This window comes from Mauremys reevesii, linkage group 11, assembly GCF_016161935.1.
Source record: "Mauremys reevesii isolate NIE-2019 linkage group 11, ASM1616193v1, whole genome shotgun sequence".
NCBI classification, from domain to species: Eukaryota; Metazoa; Chordata; order Testudines; family Geoemydidae; genus Mauremys; species Mauremys reevesii.
The window spans coordinates 75,898,933-75,911,214 of NC_052633.1; the positions used below are offsets into that span (position 1 = coordinate 75,898,933).

The following is a 12,282-nucleotide window of genomic DNA, read 5'->3' on the forward strand; positions in this document are numbered from 1 at the left end:
CAGGGCTGGGGCAGGGGGGCGACCCATCTGTCCCAGCCATCTCCCAACCCGGGGTTGTGGGCAGCCCCAGGTCCGTTCGGATGGACGCTTCCTGGCTACGTTTCCCCCCCAGGTCCCTTCCCGCGTCTCCGGCCGGCACGCCCCGGATGGGGCCACGAGCTGGCTGCGCAGGCAGAGGGCCGGCTACTCTCCCGAGCTAGCCGAGCTGGCACAGAGCGCCACCCAGCTGCCCGCTCACACCTCCTGAACCAGGACCCTTCAACCGGGGCCCCAAATGCATCTGACCAAGCATCCAGCAGCGTTGCCTCACCTCCAGCATAGGGGTGCCCCCCCGCCCCGCAGACTACAGATCCCAGCATGCAATGCTCCAGCACGGCCAATCAGCCTGGGGAATTGCATGCTGGGAGCAGCAATCTGCAGGCCACAAGGCTCTCTGGGTTGGGGTGGGGGGGCTGCAACCCGCTCCGCTAGGGTGGCCCTTGGGCTCCCGGCACGTTGCTGACGCAGCCCCCAGCTCACCACAGCTCTGCCTGTGCCAGGCCAGGGCCCAGCTCACTGCCCCCTGCTCCCAGAGAGCTGGGGCACAGGCTGCAGACCCTGTGCCACTGGGGCTGGCAGCTGCCAGCAGGGCATCGGGAGGTGGCCACGGGGACAGCCTGCACTGACCCCCCAGGGAGATGGCCCCTTCCCAGCCCCATGGCTCCACAGCTGCCTCTAGCTGAGGGGGGAGGGGAAGCCACGCCAGGAGCAGGTGAATCCCCACAGACAGGGGAGCCCTGCACGCCCCCTCTCCCCCCACCGCAGGGAGGGAGAACCAAGGAGTCTCCACAGGACACCGAGTCCCTGATACAGCTGCAGGCCTGGGGTACTGCAGGGATCTCCCCTTACACCCCCCCCAACCCAAACAGCCCAGAGACCAGCCCATCCCCCCCCCAACTGCATCCCCATCCCAGACACACCCTGCACACACACCCCAAACACAGCCCCACGGAGCCAGCCCAGCCAACTATTGAGTGACCGAGGTGCTCCGAGCCAGCGCTAAGCACAGAGCTACATGTCCCAGCCCCCACCGGGGCACTGCCCTCAACCCCCAACAGCCCCCGCACAGAAAGCCCCCGGGAGAAGCACAACCCCGCCAGAATGCAGGGGCACCCCCATAGTCAGTCACCCCCCCACACCCAGCAGGCACAACCCCTCCCTGCCCAGGGGAGAGCTCCCTCCGAAGGCTCCTGGGCCAGGCGGGCACTCGGCTGCCGTGGGGCTGGGGCAGCCTAGCTGTACAGACGTGGTGGCATTGAGCTCCCGGTGGAAGAGGAGACGGCTGCCCCACAGGAGCGAGGCACAGGGCAGCAGATGGCTCGGGAGTGGGGCAGGTCCCCTGGCGGGAGCCAGCCCCATTTGGAATCAGATCGGACCTGGGACTGGCGAGTCCACCCCCCCCCCTCGGCCGCAGCCCTCACGAGCAGCAGGGCAGAGCTGAGGAGCTAAGAGAAAGGACCGTGCAGCATCCCAGGTGCCCGGGGCTGGTGAGTCACAGGCAGACGCACGGCAGCATCAGCTGTGACATCCTCAGCAGCGTGAGTCAGCAGCCTCCAGAGGCAGGAGAATCCGTGGCTGGCAGCCCAGCACAGGAGGGGGCTACGGGGCTGGCCATGCTCTGCCTCCCCCCCAGGCCAGGGATTCACCGCCCCCCACCACAGCATCTCTGCCAGGGGAGCAACGTGGGGCTCTGGGAGCTGCACTCCGGCATGTCCTGCCCCAGGGACGCTGGCTCCAGCCTCCCACCGCAGCCCAAGAGAGCGAGGGGGCCGGGACGCACCTTGGACAGGGAGAGGCTGGCACGACCCGGAAGATGCCCCATTTCTAGTCCCCTCACAGCTAGCCAGGGAGGAGCTTGCAGCCCTGCCTCCCCCCGAGCTGGCTTGTCCCAGCACACAGGGCCTGTCCGGACTCCCACCTCTCTCACACGGGCAGCCCTGGGGCTTTGGGAGGGGGATGGGCCGAAGGGCACGGGCTGCACCCACAGCCTGCTCCCGCCCTCCGTGCAGGGGCTCGGCGCTCAGCCTGGGGGGAATGGAGCCCCACTGCCCTTCGGTGTCACTAGCACAGCACCTCCATGACCTCCGGGAAGGTCCCCCAGTCTAGAGAGGCCACTGCATCCTCCGGGCTCCCCGGCCCCTCGTTCCCCCACACACCCCAGGGCATCACAAGGGGAGCAGAACTGACTACAGGACATTAGAGCAATTTCAGCTGCCAGACACCCGCAGCCCGGCCCCACACCAACTGTGGGGCCCACAGCACCTTCTGTGCCAGGCTCCAAGGGGCCCATGCTCGTTCCCACGGGAGCCCACACAGCTCGGTCCGGCCCTCCCGAGGGGAGGAGGAATGGCCCCAGGAGCTGCAGGGGCAGAGCCTGGCATGGGGCGGGCACCACGCTTACGGAGCCTGGATACGCCAAGCCCCCGGCCTCGCTCAGCCCGGCTGGAGCCTGCTGTGCTTCATGGCCAAAATATTTGGACTTTCGAGGCTTCAAGGTCCGAGAGGAGGAAGGTAAAGTGCAGGGCAGCTTTGGAGCTGGCACCTTGCACCCTGGGCCTGCCCAAGCGCTCCCTGCTGGGGGCAGGGGGGCCCCTCTACACCCCCCCCAGTGCCCCAGAGTCTCACACCCCCCTTCCCGAGGGCGCTAAGGAACCCTGGGGTGCTGGGCAGAGACCTCCCCTTGCCCAGGGGCATGTGCCTAATATGCCCTGCGTCAGGACACACCTTCACTCCTCTCGCTGCCTGGCTCCACCCCAGTACGCGGGCGGGTGGGGGGGGGCGTCAGGGCCAAGGGACATGAACATTTCACCACCAGGGCCCCAGCCTCCAGCCAAGTCTCTCTGCCCTCGTCAGAGACTGGAGCCTTCCCAAGCCCAGCACGGGTCCCATCACAGCCTGGCCTCCAGCCGCACCCCCAACCCTGCGCCGAGGGACTGCCGTGAGCAACGCCCGCGCCCCCAACAAACCCACCGCATCCAGCTCAGAGCCGCCCTGCCCGCCCAGTGCGCCAGATCCCGGCTCCGGCCAGCCCTCCTCCGCCCCCCATCCCCAGCAGCATCCCCACTGTGCTCTGCTCCCCGCCGTCAGTAGGGCTGCAGGCAGCTCCACACAGGGCGCCGAGTCCCGGGGTCCCAGACATGCCACCTGCCCAAGCTCCCAGCGCAGCTCCTACCCCGGTTCACCGGCACGCCCTGGGCAGCAGGCCTGGGGGATCCCCCTGGCACCCACTGGCCAATGCGTTATGGGAGGGAGCAGAGCTGGGTGGTGCAGGAACAAACCCCGCTGGGGCACAAGTAGACCCCCAGCCCAGCGGGCAGACAGAGCGCACTGAGCACCTCCGGCTCCTTCCCTAGCATCGTGGAGGGGACTCCGGATCGGGCCCTTCCAGCTGCAGGCCTGGGAAATGCAGGAAGCCCAGCTCAGCCCCACTACTGCGGGGAACCCCAATATCGGCAGGCCTGGCATCCCCTAGCCAAGGCACAAGAGCCCCAGCGTGGGGGGGTGGAGAGGAGAGGCTGCCTGGGGAGGGGGCGGCTGGCACATCCCTGGCACCTGCCATGAAACCCCTTGGGCTCCAGGGACCTCGCCCAGCGAGGGAAGGTACCAGCCTGCGTCACTCCTCTTCCAGGCGCCCACCTGGACCCCGCAGCTGACACCACAAAGGGGAAGCAGCCTTGGGCGGGGCAGCAGGACCCTGGGCAGGAAACCGACGGGCAGGGGGTCGACAGCCCGGGACAGGCAGCCGGGCTGGAAAAGGAAGCAGCTGGGATGGCGTCAGCGGGAAGGGAAGCATTTCCCCAGCGCTGACAGGCAGGGACCAGGGACCCAGTGACGTCTGCAGCTGAGCAGAGGCGGAATAATGCCTGAGACAGGAGATTAGAGCATCCTACGGAGCAGTGCGAGCTGGGGGGGCCGTGGGGCTGGGCCTGCGAGCTCCGTGACGTGCCTCGTGACAGGCAGCCACGCAAAGGGGTGACATCATCGCCCTGCCGGGAGCAGGGGGGTCCAGCCAGCTACCTGGGAGGGGGGGGGGGGCTGGGCTCTGCTTGTGCTCCTAGCTGCATTCCTTGGGGGTTGTTTGCAAAGCCTCCGGCTGGATCCAGCCCTCCCTGACAGCGCTGCCGATGCTCCCCACCCTCGGGGGAGCCGGATTAGGGCTTCCAGGTGCAGCCCATGGGGTCACTCCTGCAGCCAGCAGCCCCCCAGGGGTGTGCCCAGCCTGGGATGGAACCAGAGTGTGGAATGAGCCTGGGGGCAGAGCCCAGGGGCCTGGGAGGGAAAGTGTCCCTGTCCGGCCCCCGGGAATCAGGGACAGGAAAATGAAATCGCCACCGAACTGACCCCCCCCCCATGACCTGCACCCCCAGGGGGAAGCTTACAGCAGTGCAGGGAGCCTGGGCCTCTCAAAACATCACAGAGGGGATCCCACTTCCTCCCCCACCACATGCACACAGTGACCCCCCAAAAGCCACAATGGAGCACCACAGCCAGCACCCCCAAGCCCAGGTGTGCAGGGCAGGTGTACAGGCTACAAGCCAGTCCCCCCAATCCATGCACTCCTGGGGGGCCCAGTGCACAGAGGGGGAGGAAAGGAGACTGCCTCTCGCTCCCCCCCACAGCCTCTATAGTTGGGGTCTGAGCAGCAGCAGTGCCCCGTGCATGGGGGTCCGGACGAGAGGAGAGGCAGGGTCCCCAGAGAGCAACCCCACTGACCCCTCACACAGCCCCCATTGGCTATAACCCGACTCCCCCCAGCCCCGGTCCCAGCCAGAGCGCGGCCTCCTGGCTTCCCACCCAATGCGGCTCCGCTAGCCTGGCTCCCCCAAACCTTGGTTCCCCCAGCCCAGGTCCCACCATGGGTCCAGCAGGGCCAGTTCCCCTCAGCAAAACTCTCCCCAGCCCGGCATGCACCGTGGTGGGGCCCACCCCACCAGTCTGGTTCCCCGGAACCCTCTCCCCGGGCCGACCCCAGGCACCCCATGTGTGCCGGTCCCACTGGTCCCCTGCCCAGCCCCGGTCCCAGTCCCCAGCACTTCCCCATGGGTACCAGCACCCCAGTCCTCCAGCACCCCCAGCCCAGCCCCTCATAGGTCCCAGTGCCCCCAGCCCGGCCCTCATCGTGGGTCCTGGCGCCCCTGTGGAGCCCGGCGCCCCCCAGCCCAGGATCTCACCGTGGGTCCCGGCGCTTCCCAGTCCGGCTCCCCCCCGGGACCATCACCCCCCGGCCCGGCCCCCCCCATGGGTTCCGGCCCGGCGCTCACCGTGGGTCCCGGCCCCTAGCTCAGCCTGCCCCGGCCCCCGGGTCCCGGCCCGCCTCTCACCGTGGGTCCTGTCACCCCCAGCCCGGCCCCGGCCCCACCCCGCCCCGGGTCCCGGCCCGGCTCTCACTGTAGGTCCCGGCCCGCTCCCCCGGGTCCATCCCCGGCCCCCGGCTCCCCGGGTCCCGGCCCGGCTCTCACCGTGGGGCCCGGCCCGGCTCCCCCCCGGGTCCCGGCCCCCTAGCTCAGCCCGCCCCGGCCCCCGGGTCCCGGCTCTCACCGTGGGTCACGGCGCCCCCTAGCTCAGCCCGGCCCGGCGCCCCCCAGCCCGGCCCCCGGCCCGGCTCTCACCGTGGGTCCCGGCCCGGCTCCCAGGTCCATCCCCGGGTCCCGGCTCTCACCGTGGGTCCGGTCCCGGCTCACCGTGGGTCCCGGCGCCCCCTCGCTCAGCCCGGCCCGGCGCCCCCCAGCCCGGCCCCCGGCCCGGCTCTCACCGTGGGTCCATCCCCCACGGGTCCATCACCCCGGGTCCCGGCCCGGCCCGGCTCCCCCCCCCGGGTCCCGGCTCTCACCGTGGGTCCCGGCGCCCCCGGCCCGCAGCAGCCGCCCGGCCGCGAGCAGGAGGCAGAGCAGCGCCCGCAGCAGCCGCCGCCCCAGCCTGGCCGCTCAGCGCCGCACCACGCCGGGCCCGCAGCCCAGCGCCTCCCGCCGGCCGCAGCCGGAGCCGGCCCCGCCCCCGCCCCGACGGGCCAATCGCAGCCCGGAGCCCGGACACGCCCCCGCCGGGGACACCAATCGCAGCCCGCCACTCGGACACGCCCCCAAGTGGGGAGCCAATCGCAACCCATGTCTCGGACACGCCCCTCCGGCTCAACTAAATTGTGCAGGGACACGCCCCTTGCAAACAGCCCCGCCCTTTTTGGGATAAACCAATCAGGACGCTAGTCAGAGACCCGCCCTCCGACCCAGGGACCAACCGCATCTCGCAAGCGGAGTTAACCCCTGGAGCTGCACCTATCACGCTTGGTCATAGGACACGCCCCTCTCTGAGGGGCCCCGCCCACTGCCCGTGACACCATCCACAACCCGGTGGAGGGCTGGTCCCTACAAGAGACACGCCCCCTGAGTAACAGACCAATCACAGTCCAGCCCTGGGACACGCCCTCACACCAGGTGGGCCAATGGGATGGTTGTTGGTTTGGGCTCCCAGGAGGGACCCTGGGCCTCCCCTGGTGCAGATTCACCGTCTCAGGGGTGCAGGAAACGGGGGCGGGGCAGCCAGTGGGGCAGGGCGGGGCAATGCGGACAATGGGGCAGGGCTGGCAATGGGGCAGGGCGGGGTAATGCAGACAATGGGGCAGAGCGGGGTAATGCAGACAATGGGGCAGCGCAGGGCAATGGGGCAGGACAGGCAACGGGGCAGGGCGGGGCAATGCGGACAATGGGGCAGGGCTGGCAATGGGGCAATGGGGCAGGACAGGGCAATGCAGACAATGGGGCAGGGCTGGCAATGGGGCAGGGCGGGGTAATGCAGACAATGGGGCAGAGCAGGGCAATGGGGCAGGGCGGGGCAATGGGGCAGGGCGGGGCAATGCGGACAATGGGGCAGGGCTGGCAATGGGGCAGGCTGGGGCAATGGGGCAGGGCGGGGCAATGCAGGGGTCAGACAATAATTGACGTTGCGAGGGGCAGCTAACGCTTTTAACCCCTCTCACGCCCGTTGTGGGCATCGCGTGGCTCTGTCTGAGGGGACCAGTCTCCACTCAGGCTGGGGTCCGTTCTCTGGCAGCGTTTCTCCCCCGGGGCCCAGCTGGGCCTGCCGGGCACGCTCGCTGGTGCTGTGTTTTCCTGGGTGCGCGTATCCGCTGAAATCAGCATTCGACCTTTCCCGCTAACCCTGTAATCCTGCCGAGACGGCCAACAGCGTCCCAGGACCCATTAGCAGCGACGGCACCTCGCACTCAGTGCAGCCGGTGTCGGCACCTCCCCTCCCCGAGCAGGTTCGGAGCGTAATGCCGCAACCCGAACCCGGCCACTGGCATTCTCCGGGCCCGCCACGTTCACCACCTCACCCCTCTCTTTGCACCCTCCCCGGCTCGCTCCTCTCCATTGCATCAAACATCAGCTACGCGTCTGGCCCATCACAGCCACCCCTACATAGTCCCCTTCCCTCCCGGGCTGCGGGTACCTGCCTCTGATGGGCCCGTGACGCCAGCCTCCATCACCCACTTCTCCAGCGAGCACGTCGGTGCTTCCCCCCATGCTGCCCTCGCTGTGACTGCAAGGCCCCTCGCTGCCACCTGTCCTTAGTGTGGGGAAGCCAGGGCTGTTCCCGCTAGGCTCAGTCCCCAACCCCACCAGCCCTGCTGTCCCTCTGCAGCTTAGCCATGGGCACACACCAGCCCTGGAGCCCAGCAAGCGGCCCCCCGCCACGCTCGGCTCCTGCTCCACTGGCTGCCCCCGGCTTGCACAGCCCCTGGCGTGCCAGGGACACCTCGGGATCACTGCTCTGTAGTACGGCTCAGCAGCGCAGCTCATCACAACAGCTGGGATCCCTCAGCCACGAACTGCCATGCTCAGGGCCGCCGGGGGGGTGTGTGGCAAGTGGGGCAATTTGCTCCGGGCCCCACAGGGGCCCTGCGAGCCCTGGCCTGGCGGTGGTCCGGGTCTTCGGCGAGATTTCGGCGGCAGGGGACCCTTCAGTTGCTCTGGCATTTCGGGGGGGGGGGGCCTTCAGTGCTGCCGAAGACGCGGAGTGACTGAAGGGCCCCTGCCGCCGAAATGCTGCCGAAGCCCCAGACCCCCGCCGGGTGAGTACAAGCGCCGCAGCTCCCCCACTTTGCCCCAGGCCCCCTGAATCCTCAGGGCGGCCCCTGGCCATGCTCTCAGCTTGGCTTCTCACTGCAAGGACCCGAGTGTTTCCTTGCATCCGCCTGAGATACCAGCCTGATTCGCTGACCTGTCGTAAACAGGCCACCCTCCCATTGCATGTTTCTTCCTGGCGGTTTTGTGGCCTCTTGCCAACTTCGCAATCTGGATTAGCTGGTGGTTGCCTGTGTGGCTAGACTGACATTGTGAGACACACAGTGCACAAGGACCAGCCAGGGAGAGGAGTGTCTCCTACCCCTTGTAACCATGCTGCTCTGGCGGGACACTTCTGAGAGTATCAATTCAGGACAAATTGGTCAGAGCAGGGCAGTTATAGCCCCAGGCTGGGGTTTTTCCACCTCTAAGGCACCAAACCAGCCAGACAAAGAGGACGTCGGTCTCACCCCACTGGCTAACCACAAGTCACACAAGCAATTTCCTTAGACACTCCAGTCTCCCAGTATCACCCCCAGTGCCACTCGTCCTGGGGATGAATGGTTATGAAAATCAACACCCCAGTAAAAGAAAAAGGTTCTCTCGATCCCAAAGGACCAGACCCAGGTCAATATACACATCAGATCTTACCCACAAATCACACTGGTGCCAATCCTTTAGAATCTAAAATCTAAAGGTTTATTCATAAAAGGAAAAAGGTAGAGATGAGAGCTAGAATTGGTTACATGGAATCAATTCCATCCAGTGATGGCAAAGTTCTTAGTTCAGGCTTGTAGCAGTGATGGAGTAAACTGCAGGTTCAAATCAAGTCTCTGCAGTACATCCCCTGCTGGGATGGGTCAACCGTCCTTTGTATAGAACTTCCATTTGTAGCAAAAAGTCCCTCCAGACATCAGAAGCAGGATTGAAGACAAAATGGAGGGGTTTCCAGGGCCTTTGATATCCTCTGCCCTGTGGAAGGACCCCCCCTTTGTTCTAACTGTGGAAAATCACAGCAACAAGATGGAGGTTGGAGTCACATGGGCAAGTCACGTGTCTGTGCATGACTCAGTTTGCAGGCCGAGGCCAGTGTTTCCGTGTTAGTTTGAACGTTCCCAGGAAAGCTCCGATGTGGGTTGGCGTCTCCCAAGGTCCATTGTCAGTGAAGTGTTTCTTGGTTGGGCACTTACTGAGAATTGTCCCTTCTCAAGAAGCTGCCCAAACGCTTCACTCAGGCTACTTAGAATCAAACACGCTGAGAGACGAGTACAGAGCCAATCGTCATAAGTTCAGCTACAAAGAGGATACAGACCTACAGAGCATCAGAACCAGCGAATCGTAACCTCCCCTAGACACCTGACCCGACAACCTGTGACAAGAGTTGGTGCCACTACAGGACCTTGGTTGCAACAATGATCCTGTACGGTCCCAGTTCACGTCAATAACTCGGTTTTGTGGTCTCTTGCCAACTTTGCCATCTTGATTAGCTGGTGGTTCCCTGTGTGGACAGACTGACATTGTGAGTGCACAAGGCCCAGCCAGGGAGAGGAGTGTCTCCTACCCGTCACCTGCTTGTGACCTGTCTGAATTCGCACCCCTTAAGGACGCAGCTTTCAGTGTCGATACACAGCTCTGTGACTAGCTGTACCAACCTGTCACACTGACTGGTGACCAGAGCTTTACTGGCTCTTGGGAGAGCCCCCACATGCCGCCCTTCGGCGCACTATTCTGCAGCCACGAGACCCAGAGAACACCCGCAAACCCCTGTGCACCCCTTGTGCCCCCTGCCAGATGGCACCAAGCGGTCCCTGGGTCACAGAGGTGCACCCCATAAACACCCCAAAGCTACCTCATTGTCCACCTTCCTCAAACCACTCCTCTGCCGCAGCTCATTGTTTCCTGGCACTCCCCAGCTGTCCACCCCACCTCTTATCTCAGCCCCTTTGCTCCGTGTCGGTACGGCGGATGGGGGTCCTGCTGCATGACAAGGGCTCATGGGCAGTGATATCAATAAATAGCTTCACCCCTATTCAACCATAGAGCACCTCACGCCTGGATCCCGGATCCCACGCCCAGGGCAGGCCAGCACCACACCTCTGTGGCCAAGGCCTTGTGCATCGCAGGAGGGACAGGGACCCTCGCTGTTGTCTACAGATCATTTGCCAATATCTGCCCTGGGGGTGTGTGAACTCAGAGCACATGGGGGCAGTGCAGGTCCCAGAACCACAGCATGTCCTTTGAGCCGCCCAGTTCCTGTGCCAACAGCCCGCCTGAAAACCCTCTCGCCTCGGCTCTGTGCACGATGCCCGTCTCCAACCCGGGCTGGTCCAGGAGCCAGGCTCTCCCTTCACTGCTCACCCAGGGGGCGGCTGGGAGAAACGCCGCGACAGACGGGCTGGGGCTGATTAGAGCTGCAGCCGGGCGCACAAAGCAGAACCAATTGATTGGGGAACACGATGCTTCTAGGGGATGTAGCTCAGACACCCCTTGCTCCAAGGACCCCGAAGCCGGACCCCTCCCCAACCCTGCACCCCCGGGGAGCTCCCGCCCCTTTCACGGCAGGGGAACCAACGTGAGGTGTTTGGAGCCGCAAACAGAAAGTGCTTCTCAGCCTTCCCTGGGGCAGGACGGCCGCTCTGCTGAACCAATCGGCCCTTTACAGCTCCTCGCCCCCAGGGCCGTGACGCAGCCTGGCACAGGCGATGGCAGAGGCGGGCTGAGAAGCCAGGCTGGTCACATTGTACGAATACTGGCGCGTGGCTAGAGGCAGGGTCAGAGCCAGCAGCTGGCAGTGCCGTCCGGGGGTGGCTCCTCCGGGCCGAGCCGAGCCGGTGCCCTGCGACGGGAGGAATCACCGAAAGCGGCTTTCGTCTAACATGACCAAGGAACTTCGTTAGACAGGGGAGTCTCCGCCTGCAGCGCCTCCCTCCCATCCCTGCTGCCCCACAGGACTTCTGCCCTGGCCCCCGCAACCCCACCCCACTCTGCAGGGTGAAAGGAGCAGGACCCAGCTGTCTACGATGCAGACAGGCCCCAGCCTCCCTGCCCCCCGGCTCACAATACTGCTGGCCTCTGGGGTCCCATCTCGCGGCCTCACACAGAGCATCGGCTCCTAAGGGCCTCTCCCCACAGAGCTGTGGGGCCAGCACCATGCAGTAAGGGGCACACGGCCACTCAGCTGGGCTTGGGACCACGAGAGATGCCGCCTGTTTCTCTGCAGCAAAGGCCTGGCTCAGGCTCCACCAGGTAGGATCTGGGGGGGCTCCAGTGCCAAGGGCTGGTGGCCAGTCTTGGTACCGGGAGGGGGGCTCTTGGGTTCAGCTGGGGGGGCTCTTGGCTCCCTTCCAGCAGTTAAAGGCAGGAATTTTCAGCTCCTGTGTGCTGGCCGCTCGGGCCTGCGCTGACCTGGCACCCTGCAAGCAGCTGGGCTGGGGGTCGCCCCACAGCTCAGCAGTTACCACGTGGGCTGTTGGCTGGCAAAGGCCCCTGGCAGTGGGCAATGCAGCCGCCTGCACCTGGGGGCACAGGGAGAGACGCTGCCAAGCCGCACCCCAAGAGCCTGGCCCCGGCCGAGTGGTGCGTTGCTCGGGACTGTGGGTGGCGAATGGTGCCCGAGGCAGGATGCCCCGCCCGCCACTGATGGGTGTAGCCTGAAGGATGAGGGCGATGCCGTCGCCAGAGCCGCTTGCAGACCAGCCAGGCCCTGCCCCACTGAGCTCACCGGCCAGGGGTCTGTCCAAGGCAAGGAGCCGGACGCAAGGCAACGACCAAGGGGAGCAGCATCTCCCCACAGCTGCTGCTGTCTGGTGGCGTTACGGCCGCCCAGCCCCGTCTGCAGGCGCCCCGCCGATTTCATCAGGACAGAGCGTCACAGCCACAGCCAGATCCCTGCGGAGCCCGGGGGGGCGGTACCGTAGCACTGAACTGCAGCCCCCAGGCTCCTTCACGAGCGCAGCGCAGCGCTGGGCTGGGGCAGGGCAGGGCAAGCAGCCGGCCGAGGCGGCTTCACAGCGAGCCATGCTCCGGGGATCACACCTGCAGCCAAGAGGCCAGAAGGCTCAGCCACCCTCCTGGCCTCCTCTGCCTGCCCCACAGCCTGCCTGCCAGGGCCCAGCCCGTGTGCTGTGGGGCCCAGAGCTCACCGCCCAGCAGCCGGAACCAGGAGCCAGAGCCGAGCAAAGCC

At 65.9% G+C, this 12,282-nt stretch overlaps 2 protein-coding genes across 3 annotated transcripts in view; one reads left to right on the top strand and one right to left on the bottom strand.

Annotated features, from left to right (window-relative positions):
* Positions 1-11,955, bottom strand: part of PTPRN (protein tyrosine phosphatase receptor type N) — a 55,267-nt gene extending 43,312 nt beyond the window's left edge. The window contains exons 1-3 of the mRNA XM_039494214.1: positions 11,821-11,955; positions 10,760-10,935; positions 5,870-5,955 (exon numbers count right to left, since the gene is read on the bottom strand). Of these exons, the coding sequence (XP_039350148.1) occupies positions 5,870-5,955; positions 10,760-10,935; positions 11,821-11,955 (397 nt within the window). The remainder of the gene's footprint in view (positions 1-5,869; positions 5,956-10,759; positions 10,936-11,820) is intronic.
* Positions 1-12,282, top strand: part of LOC120374728 (dnaJ homolog subfamily B member 2-like) — an 87,106-nt gene that overhangs the window by 59,536 nt on the left and 15,288 nt on the right. The window lies entirely within an intron of this gene.